Source organism: Ochlerotatus camptorhynchus, unplaced genomic scaffold, assembly GCF_037179485.1.
Source record: "Ochlerotatus camptorhynchus isolate MF236.1 unplaced genomic scaffold, CSIRO-AGI_Acam_v1.1 ptg000538l, whole genome shotgun sequence".
NCBI lineage: Eukaryota > Metazoa > Arthropoda > Insecta > Diptera > Culicidae > Ochlerotatus > Ochlerotatus camptorhynchus.
Window position 1 is genome coordinate 474,968 of NW_027041021.1, and position 25,804 is coordinate 500,771.

The window sequence follows — 25,804 nt, forward strand, 5'->3', positions numbered from 1 at the left end:
TTCGTTCAAGTATTTAGTCCATAACAATAATTGCGATGCATTTGCCCTCTGTGAAACATGGCTCTCTTCAGAAATTGATCTCCCTTTTTATGATTTTAACATTATTCGATTGGATCGTGAGGATTCACGTGGAGGAGGGGTACTTTTGGGGATCAAAAAGTGTCATTCCTTCTATAGAGTGAATCTTCCCGAATTCCCTGGTATTGAAGTTGTCGCATGTCAGGCTACCATTAAAGGTAAGAGCCTTTGTATTGCTTCTGTATATATTGCTCCTAGAGTCTCTGTTAATCGCAAAAAACTTTTCGACATATGTGCGGTACTTCCCGCTCCATGGTTGATCATGGGAGATTTTAACTCCCACGGTACAGGCTGGGGGGAGCTGTACGATGATAACCGTTCTACTTTGATTTATGATCTCTGCGACAACTTCAACATGACAATACTTAACAATGGAGATGTAACACGTTTGGCTGGTCTATCCTCGAATGGTAGCAGATTAGACCTCACCTTTTGCTCTAATTCACTATCGTTGGATTGCACTTGGCATGTAATCCAGGATCCGCACGGTAGTGATCATCTGCCGATCAAAATTTCGATTGCCAGTGGGTTCAACTCGTCAGAATCCGTTAATGTCGCGTATGATCTAACCCGTAACATCGATTGGACTAAGTTCCAATCCGCGATAGACGATACAGTATCGTCAGTGGAAGAGCTTCCGCCGTTGGAGGAATATAATTTCCTCTCTAATCTCATCGTCGACAGCGCACTTCAAGCTCAAACACGACCGGTGCCGCGATCGTCAATCCGTAAGAAAACACCATCGCTCTGGTGGGATCAACAATGCACGGACGTTTATCGTAATACGCTTTGGAGTACGGCGCGAAGAATGCGTAACCGGATTCTTAAATTCGCGCAAAAAGTGTGTCCGGATTCCGTGCCGTCGCAGTTGATTCCTCGCGAAACCGCGAATTCGGTAGACGAAATCAGTCAGCCTTTTTTAATGGTGGAACTTTCACTCGCTCTCCTTTCGTGTGGCAATTCTGCCCCGGGATCTGATAGAATCAAGTTCAACTTGCTGAAAAACCTCCCAGACGTCGCTAAGAGGCGCATGTTGAACTTGTACAATCAGCTCTTGGAGCTCAAAGTGTTCCCGACGATTGGAGACGAGTGAGGGTGATAGCCATTAAAAAGCCTGATAAACCCGCGTCGGATCACAATTCGTATCGGCCCATCGCGATGCTGTCGTGTATTCGGAAATTGATGGAGAAAATGATCCTTTTTCGCCTCGACAAATGGGTTGAGACGAACCACCTTCTTTCAGATACTCAATTTGGTTTCCGTAGGGGTAAGGGAACGAACGACTGTCTCGCGTTGCTTTCCTCGGAAATTCAGTTAGCTTTTGCTAAGAAAGAGCAAATGGCTTCAGTGTTCTTGGATATCAAGGGGGCTTTTGATTCAGTATCCGTTGAAGTTCTTTCAGAGAAACTCCACGCTTGTGGATTGTCTCCATTAATGAATAATTTTTTGTACAATTTGCTGTCAGAAAAACATATGAGCTTTTCTGATGGAAACTCTACAGCTTTTCGATTTAGCTACATGGGTCTCCCCCAAGGCTCATGTTTAAGCCCCCTTTTGTACAATTTCTACGTCAGAGAAATTGATGTCTGTCTTAGTGACAATTGCACGTTGAGACAACTTGCAGATGACGGCGTAGTGTCTATCACAGGGCCAAAAGAGGTTGATCTGCAAGGACCCTTGGACAATTTGGACAATTTGTCTACTTGGGCTATTCAGCTAGGTATCGAATTCTCCACGGAGAAAACTGAGTTGGTCGTTTTTTCTAGGAAGCATAGCCCAGCACAACCGAAGCTTCTACTTTTGGGTAAATCGATCACTCATTCCATGTCTTTTAAATATCTCGGGATCTGGTTCGATTCCAAATGCACCTGGAGATCCCACATTGAGTATCTGAGACGAAAATGCCAACTAAGGATCAATTTCCTTCGATCAATTACCGGAACGTGGTGGGGAGCCCATCCACAAGATCTTCTGACGTTGTACCGGACAACGATTTTATCGGTTCTAGAATATGGTAGTTTTTGTTTCCAGTCGGCAGCTAAAACGCACATCATCAAGCTGGAACGGATCCAGTATCGTTGTCTTCGTATCGCGTTAGGATGCATGCACTCGACTCATACTATGAGTCTCGAAGTGCTGGCGGGCATGTTGCCACTATCCGTCCGTTTTCAGAGTTATCTCTGAGGCTCCTCACCCGTTGCGAAGTAATGAACGCACTGATGATCGAAAACTTTGAGAAGCTTCTGGAGCTAAATCCTCAAACATGTTTTATGACTTTATACTACCTATATTTAACACAGGATGTCAGCCCTTCAAGAAATATTCTCAATCGTGTAGTCTTCTCCGATTTCGGCAATTCAGTGAATTTTGATTTATCTATAACGCAGGAAATCCGCGGAATTCCAGAGCACCATCGTCCTATGATTGCTCCGTCATTATACGCTGCAAAGTTTGGCCATCTTGATTCTACAAGAACGTTTTTCACGGATGGATCTAGAATAGAGGAGTCCGCTGGTTTTGGTGTATTTAATGAATTTCATAGCGCCTCTCGAAAACTCGAAGCTCCTTGTTCTGTGTATGTGGCTGAACTTGCAGCAATTCACTACACTTTGGAAACTATTGCTTCACTTCTTCCACACCACTACTTTATTTTTACGGATAGTCTCAGTTCTGTCGAGGCTATCCGTTTCATTAGGCCGGTAAAGCACTTCTCGTATTTTCTCTTGAAAATACGAGAACTGCTTAGTGCTTTATCCGTGCGCTCTTTCATCATCACCTTCGCGTGGGTCCCTTCGCATTGCTCAATTTTGGGCAATGAGAAGGCGGATTCACTTACGAAGGTGGGCGCTATGGAAGGCGACATTTATGATCGACAAATCGCCTATAGTGAATTTTTCTCTATTTATCGTCAGCAGTCGCTCGTTAGCTGGCAACATCAATGGAGTGAAGGGAGCTTGGGACGATGGCTACATTCAATTATCCCTAAGGTGTCAAAGTTTGCATGGTTCAAAGGGTTGGACTTGGGTCGAGACTTCATACGCGTGATGTCTCGTCTCATGTCCAATCACTATTGTCTAAACGCTCACTTGTTCCGTGTGGGGTTGGGAGACAGCAATCTCTGTGAATGTGGACAAGGTTACCAGGACGCTGATCACATCCTTTGGTCTTGTGCGGAGTATAGTGGAGTCAGATCACATTTTTATGATTCCCTTCGGGCTCGAGGTAGACAACCTAATGTTCCCGTTCGGGATATGTTGGCTAGACGCGATCTGGAGTTTATGAAACTCATATATGTTTACTTCAAGGATATTAACCTTAGATTGTAAGTTTGATTAACCTGTGTCTAGTTTGTATTTTGTACGTGTGGGTTTTTTTTTCAATGTTTGTTTTCAAGATGAATAGAAATAATTTCATGCTTTAGGATTAATTAAATAGTTGTATCGTAAACCACATTTCAAACCTCCTTCTTCCCTTTTCCAATCCAAAAATTGTAAATCTCCACTAACCTCGAGACAACCGCGAGTACTCGGTTCAGTTCCTTTAACTTTAAATTTAAGACAGTAATAATGTATAACGCAAAGGATAACTCCTGGTCGGAAACGTGGAGCTTTTCCTACCTGACGCTTAGAACGAGATTTTAGGATCGCTTTGCGAGTCTTACATTCCCAAAAATTGAATTTGTGGTTTTCAAAACAATTTGAACATTTAAATTTCTTAGGATCCTGGCATGTGGCAAATTTTTTTGTTCCGTGACCCCATCCCTGGCACTTAAGACACTGGGTGAGGTTTTGGAAATTTCCTCCAGTCTTCCTGAAATGTTCCCACTCACTCGGACATGGAGCATAAGGCTAGCTTTTTCTAAGGCCTTAAGGTTGTTTACTTCACTAGACTTGAAGTGAACTAAATAAAAATCATTAGAAATTCCGTTGAGTGATTCGCCAGGACGGAGTTTCATTTTCATTTTGATTACTTGGACTGGCACAATTCCAAGTAAATTTGCCAGTTAATCTTTGATCTGATCCAGGAATTCACCATCGGGCAGTATTTTCATGACAACCTTGAACACACGTTCAGTTTTGGTGTCGTAAGTAAAAAATGTACCTATGCTGCTTCTCAGTAAGTAAGAAGACATTTGAATCCGTCCAAGGTTTCAACCAATACACGGCATTCACCCCGACGGCCAATTTGCAGTGAAAACTTAAATTTCACGAAGTTCAAAAGTTCCGTACGAAGAGCATGAAAATCGGAAGTGGTTATCACAATAGGGGGAATCTTTTCCTTCTTGGCATTAAGCCGGGAAAGTTTAATAGAATTTTTCCTGGATGATGAATCATTCTCATCATCCGTGAGCAAATCAAATTGATTGCTCAAATTAATTTCATCAGAAGGGGGATCAAGAGATTGCTTTAGGTAGTAGTAACACTTCCTTCAACAAAAAGTAAATAGATCCATACGGCAAGAGCACGATGCGGACTGATTGGTGTGGTTTAATTTTAATTTCATTGATGCTACATGAAGACAATGTTATAAGCTTGCAATTCAGTGTAAGAACTTCTATAAATTTTCACGCTATGAAAAACATGGACGTCCAATTGTTAGGGTAACTTTCTTGTCCCTACTGTGTTACCTGACTTATAACGAATATACTTTATTATCGACTACCCCGAATACAAAGTATAGTTCGTCTAATTTTACATTGCAAATGCTATGTAAAATTAGACGAGTCATAAGTTGTATTCGGGGTACTCGTATTCAACGTATATTTTTTATATGTCAGGTAACACATTAGTTCTCCTAATACCGTTTTCTTTTATTAAAATTATACTGAATTTTGTTGCGTGTATTTTTTTTCTGCATGTGGTAGGGGAAATGTAGGCAATGTCGGCCTACATGTCCCTAATTTGGGCCCATCGCTAAAAGTCTGCTATTTATCTATTTTATCTAGATGAACGCGTCATTAGGACAGTACTAATGGATATTTTTGGTCGCTATTGAAAATATAGTCGATTGCTGAATTTATGTATGGGCCCAAATTAGGGACATGTAGGCCGACATTACCTACATTTCCCCTATGTACTTACTTTTTGATATTGAAACATCGTCCGGCAGTACATGTCAGTTTTTTATTCCAAGTGCATTGAAGGTCCAATTTGTTTTCGAATATATTTCGATTGTATAATTCATAGAGATGGAACATCAATTTATCCTTGGTGCTATTGTAATGGGTTCGGAACTTAAGGGCCTCCGCGGAACACATGTTCAGGGGTGTTTTCTCTAAAATTGAACAGATGTCAAAGTTTGGTACGCCTAATCTACATTGCAATCTTACACTTACCATCCAAAGACTGCAGGAATGATACTTTTCCTCTGTTGAATGGATAATGGTCTGCAATAATAGAATATATTTAGCTTTAGGCAATTATTATGCTGTTAAGTAGTCATATTTACAGAGCTTACTTCGGCGCTCGAATTGCAACATTGTTATATACCTACTAAACATTTTAAATTATTCGGTGTAATGGACCTTTCGGAAAAAATCAAGAATCAAGAAACTTTTTGAAGTTGAAGATACTATGCATGAAATGTGTTTGGTACGTTTGGCATAACGGACATTTGGCATAATGGCTATGATTCGAAATGTTTTTGAAACGAAGAGTAAATTTACCTTTACAATCATGATTATTCCTTTTTTTAATTGCTGCTCGTTCTTTCACAATATCCAGGTTTTTTTATGGGAACTAAAGGCCTCGGAAGAACAGCTCATGTATGAAAGAAGGAAAAAGCTGCTGCAGTAATATTATCCAAAGCGCATACCTAATAATATTCTAAATATTCACGCACAATACATGAATATTCAAAGAAGGCTTTCCTTTGTTAAATATTCGAAGAAATAAACATTCGTTTCTTTATGAAATATTCAAAGGATTCTATAATATTTGCCTCATTACCATTACCCCGAATAGTTCATTATCCTGTGTAGCCACTGAAACTCTTTCAAGCGATCCAATACACGGTTGTTGTTGTTGGAATATGCTTTAGCTGTAAGTGTTTTATTATAAGTATACATGTTTAGAATATATATAATATTACCTACAAATTTTCAGTATCTTCACTTTAACAACGAGATTCTTCCCTTTAGGTGGTTTTTCCATTTTAGGTTACGAAACTAGGATAGTAAATTTTGCATGTTAGATGTAAGTTTTAGGATATAATTTCACATTTTATATTTCAAGATTTACTTACTTGTAGTAACTGTAAATACTAATTTTAAGTTGTAGATAGTAATTAACTAGGTTTATCTAGGCTTTAATAGCGCTTTCAATAAATGCACGCGCGGTGTTATCACGGCACTATCACTCTTATCAATAACAAACCACAAGCTCATCTGTCTGTCGGTGTCAGTTGGCACTCGCTGTCCCGGTGTACCGAGCACGGCGCCGTCGACGTTAGGACATCTTCATCGCGGGGAAGTTCTCGGCGCCACACTCCCCCACCCGTGAACCGCTACCATCTTCTTGGTCAGGATCACCTTCCTTCACGACGTCGAGCAACGCTAGATTAGCCACTGACCTGCGATCGACTCCGCCTTTCGTACGAACCAACGCTTGCCGTACTCGTCCATCCGCTCCCAGTACGATTCTCTCCACTCGTCCTCTGGTCCACTGGCTTCGCACTTTTCCGTCCACCACCAGCACCAAATCTCCCTCCTTTATATCCCTCACATTCTCGAACCATTTGCATTGCCGTGAAATCACCGGAAGGTATTCCCTGATCCATCTTCTCCAGAACTCATCGACCAGATGCTTCGCCAAGTTCCAGCTGCTTCTCAATGTCGTTCGAGTAGGCAGAACTGACAACTGCTTGACACCTGCTAGGAACTTCCTAGCAGAAAGTGATTTGGCGTTAACGCCTCCTGGTCTGCTGACTCCAACGGAATGTAGGTTAACGGTCGACTATTGATCATGCCTTCCGCTTCGATGATTACCGTCTCCAGAGTTTCGTCGTTGGGCTTTCGAGTTGTTTCCAGCGTGGACTTTATGGCTACTTTCACCGATCGTACCAATCGTTCCCAGACCCCTCCCATATGGGGCGTTCCTGGTGGATTGAAGGACCAACGTGTTTTGGAATTAGTGAACACCGATGAAAGTTTCCTACTTCGTTCCTCTATCTCCTTCTTCAGCTGATTATCGGCTCCATGGAAGTTAGTCCCATTATCAGAAAAGAACTCTGCTGGTGATCCTCGGCGGGAGACGAAACGACGAACTGCTTGAACGCACGACTCTGTTGACAGGCTGTGGACAACTTCCATGTGAACTGCCCGTATACTCAGACACGTAAAAAGCGCAATCCAGCGTTTGGCGTTGCTGCGCCCAACCTTCACCAGAACTGGCCCGAAGTAGTCCAGACCAACGTAAGTAAAGGGTCGCACGAACGGTGTCAACCGAACTTTCGGCAGTGGAGCCATTGAAGGTTGTCGTGGCACAGCCTTGCGTACCCTGCAGAACATGCAGTCCCGTGCTACTTTCGCAACCAGCGCACGCATCTTCGGAATGTGGAACTCCTGCCTCATTTCGTTAATGACCGTCTCTCTATTAGCGTGACGGAAACGACGGTGGAACATTTCAACCAAAAGAAAGGCGATGGAAGACTGCTGTGGTAGAATTGTGGGGTACTTCGCTGCATATGGCACGTGTGGCGCTGCACCTATCCTTCTTCGCATCCGCAGCACTCCGAACTGATCCAGGAACGGCCACAGGTTGAAAATCCTGCTGGATCTGGATACCGCCGAATGACGAAACTGTATCGCTTCTTCCTTTCCACTGAGCTGCATGATTTCATCGGTGTAATATTCTTGCTGCGCTTGTTTGTACAGAGCGATCTCTGCGTCAGCTAGTTCTTCCTGCTTCAGTTCACCTAACTCCAGCTGAACGCCTTGCTTCTTGCTTTTAAGGTTGTTTACGAATCGATGAACGCACGCTGCGGTGCGGTGTAGTTTTTCCCAGCTGCTGAATCTTCCGGTTTCGATGAGCAGTGTTGACTGCATCACGTGCATGCCTACATGGCGAATTTCTTCGTTGGTGGTACACGGCACCATCTCCTGCGTCGGCCACAGACATTCTGGTTCCAGTAGGAACTTCGGTCCATAAAACCAAGGATTACTTTCGTCGAAGATCGGTCCTTTGACCCATTTCGTTGCGAGATCCGCCACATTACGCTCGGTATCTATCTTCCTCCACTCCTGTACATCCGTTGTGGATAGAATCTCAGCTACCCGGAAACCCACGAACTGTTGATATCTTCGGTGATCGCACCGCAACCAAGCAAGCACTGTCTGGGAATCTGGCCACAATACTCGACGGTTGACAGCAAGATTGTGCATTGCAACGACACTGTTGAGCAATCGGGTGCCCAATACAGCAGCTTGAAGCTCCAATCGCGGGATGGACATCATTTTTAACGGAGCAACCTTCGCTTTTCCGGCTACTAATGCCACCCTCATGCCTTCCTCTGTCTCTACTCGGAAATAGACAACACTTGCGTAAGCTGACTTGCTGGCATCTACGAAGACGTGGACTTCAAGTGACGAATACGTCTGATAATCCGCTGCTGTAAAATAGCAGCGAGGAATCCGAATGGAGTTCAGCTTCGGCAGAAGTGCTATCCAGCGCCGCCATAGTTCGCATAGTTCGTTACTGATGGGTTCGTCCCAGTCTACTCCCGATGCCCAGATGTCTTGCATTAGAGTTTTTCCGTGAATCACGAAATGACTGATTAATCCTAGTGGATCAAACAAGCACATCACCACGCGTAGCACTTCTCGTTTTGTTGGCGTGTGGTTTATCTCTAGCACATGTTCCATGTCGGCGCGTACTACGAAGCTGTAGGTGAGTTCGTCTCCGGTCGGGATCCACTTCATACCAAGAACAGATTCCACGTTGTCCACTTTCTCCGGCTTGATCGTTTTCATGGTTTCACTGGATGTTGCTCCAACCTTCGCTGCAACAACTGGATCGTTCGAAAGAAAGTTCCGAATTTCGAATCCCCCTTCCGCATGTATCCACCGAACTTCACCTCCCACCTGCATCGCTTCTTTTGCCGTCGGAAAACTATCGAGATAATCATCAACGTAATGATATCGAACAATCGCTGTCACTGCCCGGGAAGATACACTCTGAACCTCCAGTGCGTTCACATTTTTGACGGATTGCGCAGAGCTTGGGGAACACGTTGCTCCGAATATTGTAACGTTCATAACGTAGATTTCTACTTCTGACGTTGCGGAATCCCGCCATAGAAAACGCAAATATTGGCGGTCCTCCTGCCTGATAAACAAGCGATGAAACATCTCTTTAATGTCTCCCGTCAGCGCGATAGTGTAGAGACGGAAGTGGTAGAAAACTTCAACTAGCGAGGCGAGGTAATCGGGACTCTTCAGAAGTGCTGAGTTGAGCGATACTCCGTTAACTTTTGCTGCGGCGTCCCAAATAATCCGAACCTTGTTTGGCTTTTTAGGGTTTAGGACTACTCCCAGGGGCAGGTACCAGCTCTTACCTGTGCTGGTGTTGGCGAGTTCCTCCTCGATAGCCCGATGCGCGTATTCCTTCTCCTGATACTCCCGCATCTGTTGACGGACACATTCATACAGTTGTGGTTTCTTGGTGAGTCGTTTCTCCAAAGAGCGTAACCGGCGAAGCGCCATCCCGTAGCATAGCATATGCGATTGTACAAATCGTGGGTGGCTATATAATGGTCAACTAATACGTTTTGCAGAAAATATCGAGTGTTGACGCAGAAAATATCACTTTCCCCACACGAAAATAAAATCTACAATACAAGCATCGCATTATACACCTGGCCACATCCTTACAATCGCAGGGGAAGGGAGGGAAAGTTAATCCAACATCTACTTAAGAAGGTGCAGGGAACCCATACTACCTTCATAGGTGTCACAGGAAGGAAAGAGTTGTGTTAGTGGGAGGGTGAATGATTTGGCAACTCTATTCGTCAATATAGAGCATTTGATAAATCAGCGACAAAAAACAAAATATAAATAGATAAAATGGAAAGATCTCACCCGATTGGCCTAGAGACTTTGCAGCGTCATGATTTCAGAAATGCTTTATTTAATTTTCCTTGAACCACCGCAATCACTGATAACGCTCTTCTAGCTCGTACGTACAAAAGAACGCACTCCACGCATAATCAAGGTCATGTATTTTCGGACTGTCTTCTTTAACACCTCACAAAGAAGTTGCTCATCGCAGCAACAGAAAAATATATCAGCTTGATAGAGGTTGTACGGGGCAACAAAGGAAAACGCAAGACCACACCAAGCACCATTGCATAAGCAACAAGAGATCAAAAAAATCACGCACGGTATTCAAAACTTTTAAATGCGATCACCAGTTCACCTCCAGTCACTCGAGAACAAAACGCATGCGAAAAGGTTTTCAGCAGCAAAAAAAAGCACAGAAGAAACAAAACACATCCGTTTCGGTCGCTGGTTCAATCAGCACGAAGCGCCATCCCGTAGCTATCCGGAAATTGAACATTGTCCCACTTCCATAGCAGGCCGGTCTCAAATCGTTTTCCAACTCTACGAGTCGTGGCCTGGAGCAGCTGTCGAGCCCGTTTATGTTCCTCGGATTCTATAGGTGTGAGCGAAGGTCGCACACCAGAATTGTCCAGTGTTATGTAGTCCCGGACGAGCTGGTTCAAATCACCTTCCGAATTGGTCCATCCTCCAACATGAAACCCACAGCTGAATGATTCCGTCGCTAAACGTGAACAGCCGTAGATGCTCCAGCCTAGACGGCATTTTGCTGCCATCGGTTGACCCCAACCTCCTTCTCGAACTTTGAGTGGAATCGTGAGTTTCAAGTTGTCAAGACCAATTAGAAGTTTTGGTGTCACATCTTCGTAGTCGGTAATTGGCAAACCTCGAAGAAACGGATACATTTCCACTAGATCCCGGTAGCGCAAGGATTGTGATGGCAGCCGGAGACCTTCTACCGTACGCGCGTCCACAAGCTTGAAGTGTTTAGCCGAATACTTCCCGGAGATCTCCTTCTGGATGATACGCGAGTTCGGCTCTTCACGAGTAATATTTCCCGTCCACTGTAGATTAAGTGGCCCAGTCGGACCCGTTACTCCTAGCTGTTCAGCCACTGCAACATCCAACAGAGAAATCTGCGAGCCTTCATCCACAAACGCGAACACATTCACCTGACTTTGTTTTCCATACAGCGTCACCGGTAAAATTCGGAAGACTGGACCCCCTCCACTTTGGGAGTTTCAAATGACTCGTGGACACTACCACTGGGACCGCTGGTGTGGCAGAATGCAGTAGCGTGTGATGACGAAGACGGCAACCTTCTATTCCGCATCCTTTCCATGTTTTGCAAGGCCATGTAGCTCTAGTCTGGCGTACAAAGTAGTGTTTTTGTTGAGTTGTGCTGTGAAAATAAATTAATAATTTCGTGTGAAATAGTGGCGTGTGCCGCGAAAGGATTATTCCAACGCGTGCCCGTGGTGTTTTTCTAACAGGATAAGTAGAGGAAAGGTTGCCTGCCTAGCAACTAGTTTTTGTTTAATTTTGTATTTTCCCCTCGGCGCGCTATTGCTTTTGTGTAGTGAGCTGTGGCGGTAAAATTTTATTTTGTGTTCTCCTCCCCTGTATATGTCTGCTGCTAACAGTGTTAGCGTTTAATTTGGTAAAATGGATGTGTGTAATGTATGCGAGCAGTCTATTGCTATGAGTGGGCTCCCAGTTACATGTGTAGGTCCGTGCAATGGAACGTTCCATTTCACTTGTGCGGCACTCACTAAGACTGCGGCGAGGCTTATAGCAGATAATGCAAATGTTCTGTTCAAGTGTGATAGTTGTCTATCAGATCAGAGTTGTGACGAGCAGAATGATCTGATCTCGCGCGCAGAGGTGGCAACAGTACATTTTTTGAAAAACCATCGTCCAGAGCGAAACAAAACAGCCAGCACACGGGCGGCCGTTTATAACTACATTCCAAGCGAACAGCGGAGATAGAGAATAAATAAAATCTCGCAGCCTGATTTTTCCTAACAGTTTATTGTAATGAAATTTTAGCTGCAGGCTTGCGTGTGACAGTAAATTACCAACTCCCTTATTTACGCATAATTTCAACATCAATGCTTATGAGTGGTCAGTCTTCATTCTTATCTTTTAATTCCATGCAATAAACATCAAATAAATGCAGTAATTAGCCAGAAATAAGCAAAATTCTACACGACATAAATTTATGTCGCGCGCGCCGCCGGTCTTGTCTGCTTCTTTGTGCGAAAATGTTCTGTCGCTGGCAGAAAACAGTTTAGAAATGTCATGACATTTTTGCCGCTTGCCAGTTTGTTTTTGTGTGTCGTCAAAATGGTTATCGCAAAAAGTATCAAATGTTAAGGAAAAAATGTTAAACTCCAGGACTCGTGCCACCACTGCTCGCGCGTCAAAAGGATAGAGGAAGAGATGAAAAAGGTTTTTCAACTCTCGGACTCGATCACTGACATGCGAGATCACATTGCTGCTCAGGTGGACATCGCGGTTAAAAGCGGGATGGCAGACATTAGAATAAATGTAAATGGTCTTGAAAATTTAATTTGTGAGAAATTGGATAATATGAAAAGTTCATTTTTTAAAATTGATGCGGAAAACCAATTAGCTGTAAAGAATGATCATCCCAGTTCATCTAGGACGATTCAGTCAGAATCGGACCAAAATACCAGACGCAAAAAACGTAAATTAGTAATTAGTAATAGTTGATGTAATGATGCTGTTTTTCAAGAAAATGCGAGTTTTGCGGATGTTGTAAAAAGACATAGTCGTGCTAGTCAAAGTAAAACTAATAGTAACAGTAACAGTAAAAGTAACAAACCAGATAATCGTAAGACTCGTTCGGTCATTGTGATTAAACCGAAAGAGTCCAAACAACCTTGCGAAGATACTCGTAAGTTTTTGAAAACTCAGTTGGATCCAAAAACACACAAAATCAGTAATTTTAGGAATGGTAAAGATGGCTCCATTATTGTTGAGTGTGCAACAGGAGCAAACGTTAGTGATGTAAAAAATGGTATTGAAAGCAATCTGGGTGAAAAATATAGTGCTGTTATTCCCACTTCTGTGCCAAGATTGAAAATAGTGGGCATGAGCGATCAGTTTTCCTCCGATGTCTTTATTGACTACTTAAAAAGTCAAAATGAAGACATCGCTATTAATGATGTAAAAGTAGTGAACATGTTTGAAAATCCACGCTTCACTTATAACAAGTTTAGTGTTGTGATTGAAGTCGATGTCGATACTTATAAATGTTTGTTATGTGCGAAAAAAGTAAATGTAGGGTTTGATCGGTGCTCGATAGTTCCCGTGATTAATGTGTTGAGATGCTTCAAATGTGGAGAATTTGGGCACAAGAGCATGGATTGCAAAAATTGTGATAGATGCTCTAGGTGCAGCCAACAACACAAAACGTCGGAGTGTACGTCAACTGTATTGAAATGTATTAATTGTTTGAAAATGAATAAAGAACGAAAAATGAACTTGGACGTCAACCATGCCGCATTTAGCTCGGAATGTTTGCTCTATAAAAGACTTTTTGATCAGAAGAAAAGCAGCTTGCGTTTCAATAAATAGCAGCCAAGTTCCAGGAATGTGAATCAATTCGATTTTTTATACTTGAATATTGCGGGGTTGTCAACAAACTACGTAACATTACGTCAGATTGTTGAGGAAAAACGTCCTATTTTAGTTTTATTATCTGAAACTCATATTGTAGAAACTGAAGCTTTTGATCAGTATAGTATTCCAGGATATATTGTTGCTGCTTGTTTATCACATTCTAGACACACTGGCGGTGTTGCTATTTATGTCAAAGAATCAGTTCAATTCAACCTTTGTACCAACGAAGTTATGGATGGCAACTGGTTCTTGGGCATTACAGTTGTACGTGGCATGAAGATGGGTAATTATGGTGTTTTGTATCATTCTCCCAGTTCTAGTGACCAGCGTTTTGTTGAAGTTTTAGAGAACTGGCTAGAGACATTCCTTGATTCTAGTAAATTAAATATATTGACTGGTGATTTTAATATTAATTGGCATGATAACCATAATTCGAATCATTTGAAGCGTTTAGCTGAGTTTTTTTAATTTAAAGCAAACGGTAAATGAATATATGCGTATTTCCAGGCAGAGTAGAACTTTAATTGACCACGTTTATTCCAATTTTGATTCCATTTGTTCAGTTACGGATACTGATTTGAAAATAACCGATCATGAGACTTTAGTGATTAATGTCTTAGACCATGTTAACGATAACGATAATTTCGTAAAATTGAAGTGCTGGAGGAAATATTCGAAGCAAGCTGTTTCAAACGTTGTTGAGAGAAGCCTGGATTTTCCATTCGCGGACGGTAACTTTGATGAATGTACAGCTGTTCTCAATAACGCTTTGAAAACGTGTACCAATCAACTAGTTGAGCAAAAGTTTGTTTCTTTGAAAAATTCGAACAGCTGGTACAATTTGGATCTTTTGCGTCTTAAACGGAAAAGGGAAAAATGGTACAAAAAGTTTTGTAGATCTAATAATGACAATCATTGGACTAGGTACACAATCGCGCGTAATAAGTATTCACAATCGATAAAGAAAACTCGTTGTGAATATGTTCAAAGGAAGATTGATCAGCATCAAAACAACAGCAAAGAGTTATGGAAAATTTTGAAATCTTTATTAAAACCTAGTAATTGCAAACCGCGGTCCATAACTTTTAATGGCACATTAGAACAGTCAGAACAAGTAATTGCATCTAAATTTAATGATTATTTCGTAGACAGTGTTTCATTGATTAATCAATCTATTGAATTGATCGATGAACCTGACGAAATAAAACAGCCAGTTAATAGTAGTTGCAGATTTGAAGTTTTTCACCCAATTACATTAGATGAACTTAGAGTTATTAGTTTTTCATAAGGAAAATCGGCTGGAGTAGATAATGTTAATGCTAGATTTATTCAAGATTGCTTTCATGTCATTGGCCACATCTTTCTGGACCTTATTAATAAATCATTGCAGAATGGACATGTACCACAAACTTGGAAGGAATCCTTAGTGGTTCCTATTCAAAAAGTTGCTGGAACGATTAAAGCCGAAGAGTTTCGTCCCATCAACATGTTGCATACTTTAGAGAAAATCTTAGAACTTGTTGTTAAAGGCCAGCTGTTGGAGTATTTGAATAGCAACTCTTTGTTGATACCAGAACAATCGGGATATCGGGAAGGGCATTCTTGTGAAACTGCATTGAATTTGGTGTTAGCAAAGTGGAAAGACAACTTGGAGCGTAAAGATATGATTGTTGCTGTTTTTCTGGATCTGAAACGCGCTTTTGAAACAATTTCTAGGCCCTTACTGTTAAGTACAATCAAGCGCTTTGGAATTACGAGTACTGCATCTAAATGGTTTGAAAGCTATTTGTCTGACAGAACTCAACGGACTGTTTTTAATGATTCTGTTTCCAGTCCCGTGGAGTGCCCCAGGGAAGTGTATTAGGGCCCCTTTTATTTATTATGTATATTAATGACTTGCGACGTGTTTTACGGTTTTGCGACATTAATCTTTTTGCAGATGATACTGTGTTATTCATTGCAGCTAAGGATTTAGAAGTTGCCGTCTTACACTTGAATGAAGATTTGCAGTATCTAAGTAGATGGTTGAAGTGTAAGCAGTTAAAATTGAATACAAGTAAAACTAAATTTATGGTGATTTCGCGGAATCGATTAAATGAGAACGTCTCTGTTGTAATTGATGATGAGACTATTGATCGCGTTCAGGAGATTAAATATCTTGGCGTGATTATTGATGACAAACTTAAGTTCAACTCTCACATTGAAAATGTCATCAAGAAAATTGCCAAGAAGTATGGAATTCTATGTCGATTGAAAAACGATTTAACTATTGCCAGTAAAATACAGCTATACAAATCAATCATCTCTCCTCATCTAGACTTTTGCCCATCCATTTTATTTCTGTCCAATGCAACACAAATATCGAGATTACAGCGCTTGCAGAATAAAATAATGCGTTTGATTTTGAGATGTAATAGATTCACTTCCTCAACTTTGATGCTAGACGCCTTACAATGGTTGTCGGTGAAGCAAAGAATTGTATATTTGACTATGGTGTTCATTTTTAAAGTAGTTAACGGTTTGCTGCCTCGATATTTGTGTGATCGAATTGAAAGAGGAAGTGACTATCATATATATAATACTAGAAACGCGGATGAAATAAGAACACCACATTTCTTGACTTGTGCTTCACAGAATTCATTATTTTTTAAAGGAATAAATGATTTCAATTCGATGCCTAGACACATTAAACGTTCAACAACATTAGCAGAATTTAAGAGACATTGCATTCCACACGTTAAAACTGTCTTTTGAACGGTTATCCAGTGATTTTTTTTTTATGAATTGACAAATTATGTATCTTGACGAAGTTATTTTTAACGGATTATTTTGTATGGATAGCTGTTATAACGACTTTTTAATAATTATTGTAGCACTGCAAAAACTATTTTGTTCGCCACGATGGTGATGATGGATTTTTGATATATGATTTAATAGTAGTAGTAAAAAAATAGTAGTTCACAAAGGTTTGAGCCTCGCGCGCGTATTATGGATATAGAGGACTGAATTTAACATTTGATAAAAAAAATAGTAGTAAGTTTTCTGGCAAACGTTGGGGGTTCGTGAGCATTCCTGACATTGCTGAAAATTATGATAGCATCAGATTGCGGGGTTACTAGTGTAATAGGATGCTTTGTTGATTGTTCATTAACTCTTGATTGCTTGTAATGCTTATGAATATTTAAGGTGGACAAAAAGGCGAACTAAGAGGTGGACGCCTGAGCTTTTCCACATTTATATCGCTGTGAAGCAACTGTAAACTCTAGAGGGAATTTATATCTGTAACTGAAACCAGTTCGATTTTGTTTGCCAACCTGGTTAAAATGTCATATTTAATTATCTTAAAGATAAATCGTCCAGCTCAAACCTTTGTAGGGGTAAGAGGTGGGACCATCATCATCATCATCATCATCATCATTTGCCGTGTTGATTTAGGCAGGTCCTACAGAGCGCGTTCTGACTGACGAATTTGAGACGCTCGTCGATATTCATGGCCTTAAACTTGTAGCAATCCGTCACCTTGTGCCCTTCCTTCTTGTAGGCAGCACAGACCTTCTTCACTGGGCACAGCACTTCACTGGGTTGGAGTAGTAGAACCATTGTGAGTGGAAGTAGACCCAGCCGAAACATTTTCAGCATGTGCGTGTATGAAACTCCGGTCTTTGGGCTTTTGATGAACTCCTTTTGTTATCTTCACAGTCGGTTGGTCATCCATCACATCATACGCCAACTCCACCAGTGACGACATGAATGATCCGAACGTTCCGAGGTTAACTAACGGACTGGAACTCTTAAATGCTGACCACTTCAAACGGTAATCCACGGGAAGCTTCGCAACCAGGTCGTGCAACAATGACGGGTTTGCCAAGTGCGCCTGTTGTTTCGCATTCTTCAAATGTTCGACCTAACTACCCACCGCCATACCGAAGTCGACGATGCTCTCCAAATTATCCATCTTTGGAGGAGGAAGTTGTCGAATCTTTTCGGTAAGTGCTCTTATCAGAGTTTCGGGTCGACCGTACGATTGCGAAAATTGTTCTCATTCGCCGTGTACGCAAAAAGAAACGAGCCAGTGTCACTACTTGATAGCAAACTACTCATAATGGGAGGAGTCTTTGTAGCTTTTATACCACTTGGTTGCACATCATTCTGCTTTAACATGAAAAGATATAAAAGAGCCCTGCTGTATGACATTAGCTCATTTTCGCTTCGGACGGCGTGGTGAGCAGCAATTGCAGCAGTAGGAAGGTGGTGGCTAGTCCACTCCTTCACACCCAACAAGCAACAATTGACTGGTCTGGTAAAGGAGGTGCCAAGCGTCGTCGCAAAGTTCTTCAAGATAACCACCATCCGTCGTCTGGCTCGCCGAGGCGGTGTCAAACGTATCTCCGGTCTGATCTACGAGGTGTGCTGAAGGTGTTCCTGGAAAATGAGGTCCGTGATGCTGTCACTTACACTAAACACGCCAAGCGTAAGTGGCCATGGATGTCCTCTTCAATAAAACGGCCCTTTTCAGGGCCATCAAGCTTACATCAGTAAAGAGTTGGAATAGAATTTATCTGTGCCTGTTTGTCCATATTCAGAACCACAAGCCCCCAACGACCACACAAAATGCTCTCCAGAGTTGTAATCTTGTAACCAAACTTGGAAGCAGGGGTGCAAGTGATTTTGATTGGTTCTCTTAATCAACTTTCTCTTTGAAAAAGATCACTACAAATTTGTTACGCCTACAATTCAAAAACGGAAAGAGTTGAGATAATAGATAATTGATCAATTAAAAGAACTAAATGCTCTTCACATTTATTCCGTCCACTAGCGGTCCTACGTCAAGCTTCCGTTCGTGCCCCTAGGCACAGACCCTTCTACTTTTTGCTTTGTTGCCGTTATATTTATATTTTTGCGGAGGTACTTAAGACCCCGCAATGGATGAAACCAATGATGGCGGGGGTATTTCGCTAGCAGATATATCCGATGATGAGTCTGTTAAATCTCTATCATGCGCCGTAACGTGGGTAGATCACATTTTCGTTGTACGTTACGGGATGTAAGATCTACCACCGATTCCTAGTCCTGACTACTTCAAACTAGGGGAGCAGGATTTTTCAGTAATCCAAGGAACACATCTCAGTCCTTGTTACTTTTTATGCCTTGTTGATAGTGACAAGACTCGGTTTTGTCTACCGAGGATAATCTTGAAACAAGGAAAATAATAAGTTAGTTGTCTTCATCTATGTGATTTCTAATCTTCTATTCGTTGTTCCCTAGTTCCTGACTACTTCAAACTAGATGAACAGGATTTTTCAGTAATCCAAGGAACACATCTTAGTCCTTGTAACTTTTTATGCCTTGTTGATAGTGACAAGACTAGGCTTTGTCTACCGAGGATGATCTTGAAACAAGGAAAAAAATGAGTTAGTTGTCTTCATCAATGTGATTCCTAAGCTTCTATTCGTTGTTCTCTAGTTTGAAGTGGTTAAGACTAGGGTTCTGATGCATGGTCATTATCGGTGTCATACCTTAATTTTGTTGCTAAGGAATCCAATTTTGACTGACAAAGGGGCGCGCCTTTGGAGGGTGTTTCAACACTCCGAAGGGTATAAATAGCGGGACCTTTCAATTAGAGTCGGATCCTTGCGATAAATGCAAGAGTGGCAACTGTAAAAAAATCGAATACTTTATCATTCCTCAATAGTGATGGAGTGATACGACATGCACTAAACTAAGGACACGGGATATACTACAATAGATCAATTTACTGGTCGCAGTAGTGTTAGGTCCCGAACAGAGGAAAAAAAATCTCCATCATTCGAAAATCTGCTTCTTACTGAAGAGAAAATGGATACCTCAGGGGATTCTACTTCGGACCCCAAAACGAGCACTGGAGCTTATCCAAAGGTGATGTCTAAGCAACAGCCAACTTTACCCCTGCCCCCCTTCCCCACCATCGCCCCCCGTCTACATGTTCCCCCTACTCCAACCATTCCCTTTAAAATTTCTGCAAACTCCCACCATAAAGCTTACCCAAGCGGCTCAAAAGGTCCGTGGGCTGTTTTTTTTCCTGCCCAAACAAAAACCTTTGAATATTTCTCGGATTTCGAAGGATTTGACAAAACATTTTTCGGCCGTAACCGATATTTTTAAGGTGACGCCAAACAAACCGGATTGTTGCCTATGAGCATTTTACGATGGAATATCGAGTATCGGAATATCGGAATCCTTCGGTATTTTTAAAAACCGTGCCCTTCCGAAAGTGAAGATTCTGGATTGCATCCAAATGCAATCAGTGTCTCTAATTGGCACGAAAAAAACGTATTCTCTGTCAGACTCGTTCCGTGTGACCTTTTCAGGATCCTACCTGACTACGTCGTAATTGGGAAGGTTCGACTGTCTGTACGCTTGTTTGTACCGCGGGTAATTCAAAATGCAAGCAACTTGGGCACACCACTGACTTCTACTCCAACAAACCGAGCTGCGATCAATGTGGCGAGCTGCATACAGATGGTCCTTGCCGGGTTACCCCAAAATGTGTTTTCTGCATTCTTTGGTTGATTGCCTGAAGTACAAACAGCAGGGAGAAAAACTTAAGCGGTCTTTGCAAGCTCGCTCCAAGAGGTCACTTGCAGAACTCTTAAAAAACACCGCTTCATCTTCCCAAACCACCCAAAAACACATACTCCATTTTGCCAGATGATATTCAGGGCTCTGACTCAGAGGTTGGTGAAGGTAGTCCCTTTGTCTTTAAAGGCAACATGAAAAAATGTTGCTCGCAGTCCTTCGGATCGAGCATAGAAAACTATTTTACAAAGTATGCTTTCGGCGATACTCAAACTAAAATTTTAATACAACAAACATTAATCACAGATGCACTTATCATTAATAACAAACAACTAACATTAAGTTTTCCTCAATATAAATACTACCAGTCTCACTACCAACACTCCTATACTCGGTTTTGAGGACCTATGTTGAAAACATTAATTTATTAGATTTACTGACTATTGAAATACAAACAAACCCACGGTAAGTAGCACAAAATATCATGAGCGCAGAACAACAAGCAAACCTAATATCGACCAACAATCAGCTGACGAAATCTACAAAAACACCAAATATTACTTTCACAATATTTACAATAAACTATTGCACATACAATATTGACTTCACACTTATTTTGTTAATCAATTACTAGTGGACAGACAAATTCACTTCACTAAATTACAAGATGAGAATTTCACCATCTCGTTTCGATCTTCAGTGTCAACAATAACAAATTGCGATGGCTGATCCCACTGCGCAATCAGCTGCATGCGCATGTATGTGTGCCATTCATTTTGGTCATCTTCATCAGCCGTCGAGAACTGTCAGTGGACGGGTGCGTTCACGGTATTCGCCCATTCGCAACTGGGTGTTCACTTTCACCGACCGCAACCCTTTTCGCAACCGGGTGCTCGTTTTTTACCAACGGCAACAAAAAACGTCACTCAAAATCCTCCATTCATTTGTGAAAACTCTTTTGAAGCAACTGGCTTCCAGGTGGTCCTTCCTTGCATCGATCATATCTTTTGATGGATAATTTTCCGAATGAGGTCGAGGATATGATCTCTGTTCTTCAGTGGAACTGTAGAAGTCTTATACCGAAACTTGACACATTCAAATTTTTAGTTCACGACTCACTGCATTTGCTCTTTGTGAAACATGACTTTCTTCAGACACCGATCTCCCTTTCCACGATTTTAACATTATTCGCCTTGATCGAGCAGATTCGTATGGAGGGGTGCTTCTCGGGATTAATAAGCTCCATTCCTTTTATAGAATCGATCTGGCTTTCGTGACAGGCATTGAAGTTGTCGCATGTCAGGTAAATATTCGAGGTAAAAGCCTCAGTATTGCCTCAGTATATCTTCCTCCAAGAACTGCGATTTCTCGCCAAGGTTTCTCTGATATCTGCTCAGCTTTATCTGAGTCTCGGTTTATCTTAGGAGATTTTAACTCCCACGGTACAGGCTGGGAGGAACTGTACGATGACAACCGCCCAACTCTGATATACGACCTCTGCGATAACTTGAATATGACAATTTTAAACACTGAGGAAGTAAAGGCCGGCGCACAATGGATAAGTTTTCGGGTTTTTTGACAGTTAGCCCATGCATTATCTGTAAAAAAAAACCAGGAAACTTATGCATTGTGCGCCAGCCTTAACACGAGTGGCCAAACCTCCAGCAAGAGAAAGTAGATTAGACCTCTCCCTCAGTTCGAGTTCACTATCGTTGGATTGCTCGTGGAAAGTAATTCAAGATCCCTACGGTAGTGACCACTTGCCAATCAAAATTTCCATTCGCTCGGTTGACATCGCGTACGACCTCACGAAAAACATCGATTGGCAATAAATTGCGGCCATGGTTCTCGGTGGTATTCAATCGGTTGAGATACTTCCTCCTTCGCTGGATGAATACTCCTTTTTATCGCGACTTATCGTTGACTGCGCTCTTCAAGCACAGACGAAACGCGTTCCGAGTGATTCTGTTCGCAAACGACCTCTCACTCCGTGGTGGGATAAGGATTGCACCGACGCGAACAGCGAGAAGTCCGCCGCGTTTAAACGCTTTCGCAAACACGGTAAGGTCGGGGATTTCGAGCGGTACAACGACCACGAGAAAACTTTTAAGGGCTTGATTAAAGCCAAAAAACGCGGTTACTGGCGTGGGTTCGTCGATGGTTTGTCGCGAGAGACTTCCATAAGAACACTCTGGAATGTCGGCAGGAGAATGCGAAACGCGTCATCACCGGTCAACGAAGACAAGGAGTACTCAGACAGTTGTATATTCAGCTTGTCTTTCCGATTTCTCATCCGTTGTGAAGTAATGAATCCTTTGGTAATAGAACACTTTGAGAAACTGCACGACCGAAATCCTCAAACAAGATTAAAAAGTTTGTACTATGAGTACATGACGCGGAGGTTGGTCCTTCTTCATTAATCTCCAACCGTTATTGCTTTCAAGTCTGCTATAGTTCCTCTGTAAATTTTGATCTGACCATGATGCAAGAAATCCATGGAATACCAGATCACCATCGGTCGATGGTTGTTCCCTCATTTTTTGCAATCAAGTACCACCATATAAGTAACGATATAGGATTTTTCACAGATGGGTCAACCATAAATGCTTCCACTGGATTTGGTGTATTTAATCAATTTCATAGTGCCTCCTATAAACTGCAGAAACAATGCTCCGTATACGTAGTGGAACTCGCAGCTATATTTTACGCAGTAGAGCGAATTGCCTCACTACCTTCTGACCATTATTTCATTTTTACGGATAGTCTCATTGGAGGCTATTCGTTCAATGAGGCCCATGAAGCACTCCTCGTATTTCCTGCCTGAAATACGATCTAAACTGAGTCCCTCCCCTTGGCTAGTTTTTGCACCTTGCTGTTGATGGGCGGGCTTAATTTCATGCTTTATCGTGGAGTGTTGGAGACGGTAGGTTTATGGCCGGCGTTGCTGGCTCATGCCGCGATAGAATGGCAGGCTCTCTGATGAACCACTGCATGAGAAAACCAAAGATCGAGTCTAGCAGTGATAGTATCACACTTGTTACTCCTTTGTTTGAGAGCCGCGTCGTAGTACGCTTACGTATAGACACTAACGTTGGGTGCGATACTGGCGGGTTTTGCCGCAAATCACTCTTGTTTTTTTTTTTACGCAGATAGATTTATTTGGGTTTGCAAGGCAATTATACTATTGAAATATTTCAGAAAGTGCCCAACAGTGCTCCTTCTACTTGCGTGACAAGCTATCATTATTTTCATTGAGGTATTACTCAGGGAACAATGTTAAACACCATTTTTGTACATGGTATTGTAACTAATCTTATATATGCTTCATTTTGATTTGGGTGTGTTTGAACTATGGCTCGGGATTTCCACTGTGGCGTACTTCTATTGTGACATACCCATACGTATTTTTGTGGTGCGACATAGTGGAAGCGTGTGAGCATAGTTGAAGCATATACCCTATATAATTTAAAATTCAGCTAGAAAGCTAACTTCAAAGTGAAGCATTTTAGTCACTTGAAGGGGTCACTTGGGTCGAACTAAGATATAATAAATAGGTATAGGTCAAAATCAAAAGTACTTGAAACACGTTAAATTTTAGATTACAAGTACAAGTGCAGATACTTAATAAAGCATGGGTTATGATTGATTAGGTGAAATAGAGATTTCAATTATTTATTAAATTATACTAATTAGAAATGATAATCATCAAACGAACGTAAATAAGAAAATTCAGAAAGTCTAATAACATTAGGTAGATTAACAAAAGAATTAGGATGCGGGGGGTCCGCTTAGGGAGGCAACTAACCTTTAAAGTTGTAGAATAAATCTTCCTATTTAGTCTTGAACTTCAATAAAAAAACGCAAGCAAACCAATAGCATTTAGCAAATTAACAAGGAGAGGAATAGTTTGGGAAATAAGTAAAAGTAGAGGTATGTGACAATTGATAACTTTTAATCTTTTGTAGGTAGTGTTTTCCCAAATATATTATATTAACAATATGATCCATTCTTTCACTTAGCTGGTGAACCGAATTTTTAGCGATGAAAGCATCTCTGTGGCCAAAAAGGCTACCAATGTATTTGTTTATCGTCACGAGGGGTAAACCAAATGAAAATTTGTTTAATATTTAAAATGAATATATTTCAGCATTTTATTTTATTTCATGACAACAGTGACACGTCAGAAAATTTTTAAAGTAATATACACAATGTAATTAATGAAAATAATTTGACTCTTACTTTTGTAATAAGTGCTATATTCGCACCCCTCGATTGTAATTGAATTATTGTTGCTGACCTTTTTCAACGCTAGATGGTGCGTGAAGCAATATTTTGCGGGTCGCCATTGCAACATATGGAAAAGGCATGAATGGATCATATTGTTAATATGATATATTTGGTTTTCCCCTGAATTTATTGTACTCGATAACTATATTATTCTCTCAATACGCGAAATCTCTGATATATGCGGTTAAAGCATTTGAGTTAACTTATTTCTTTTTGCTTAAGTATGGGAAATGTATCTAATGTTGGCCTATGGATCTATGATTGGGCCCATCGCTAAAAATATGCTATTTATCAATTTTATCTAGATGAACGCGTTATTGGGACGTTACTAATGAATATTTTTGGTTGCTGTTAAAAATTTAGGCGATTGCTGAATTTATGTATGGGCCAAAATTAGGGACACTTAGGCCGACATTACCTGTATTTCCCCTACTTACATTTGAAAACAGCAGTCAATGTTAATCTATGAACTAAACCCTACGTTACTGTAAAATCGATCTTTTCTTATGTGGTATTGACGCATCGATGCATGTTTAACTTTTCGCGGCTGTCGGATTCAACGCGCCTACGTCTACGGAGCTAACGCAGAAGTGATTCGCAATTCGGTAGAGCTTGCCAAAAGTGTTTTTAGCTTATGTAGTTTAGAATTTGTTCGGTACGGTTGCGAAATTTTGAAATGATTGATACGTGCGGTAAAATAACTAAGTTGAATCAAAGCTCAATAGTAAAATAAGTAGAACATCTAGGGAGGAAACCAAAATTAATCAACTTGCCAACATAGGCTATCACATTTATTTTGGTGGCACTCTTTAAATGATAATAAACCTTTTTTTTTCTCGCTTCTGTTGTCTCGCACGGCTTTCGGAATTCGCGCGGTTTTCGTAACTTACATAATTTAGATATTTCGTTCGAAACGGATTTACCTATTCAATCGGTTTACTACGCGGATGTATCTACGCGCACACGTCACAGCATTTTTTCCATAACTATCTTGAAACAATACACACGGAATCCAGTGTTCAAGCGGCAAACATACGCTAGTCCTTCTGCTGTATTTTTTTTTTTGTAAAATATAGTTTGTTTAGTTTTAGCTAATAGATATCACATTCAATTTGTAAAAAATATTACTCTTCTAAATTCAGAAGGAATTCTAGTTCACCTACATCTATTCTGTTATTAATA

General features: G+C 41.2%; 1 protein-coding gene across 2 annotated transcripts in view; it reads right to left on the bottom strand.

Moving 5' to 3' along the window:
* The window catches only part of LOC135713120 (germ cell nuclear acidic protein-like), a 62,458-nt gene that overhangs the window by 21,919 nt on the left and 14,735 nt on the right, over positions 1-25,804 (bottom strand). For both annotated transcript variants that reach the window (XM_065236231.1, XM_065236232.1), the window contains exons 3-4: positions 5,414-5,464; positions 5,160-5,352 (exon numbers count right to left, since the gene is read on the bottom strand). In XM_065236231.1, coding sequence (XP_065092303.1) covers positions 5,160-5,352; positions 5,414-5,464 — 244 coding nt within the window. The remainder of the gene's footprint in view (positions 1-5,159; positions 5,353-5,413; positions 5,465-25,804) is intronic.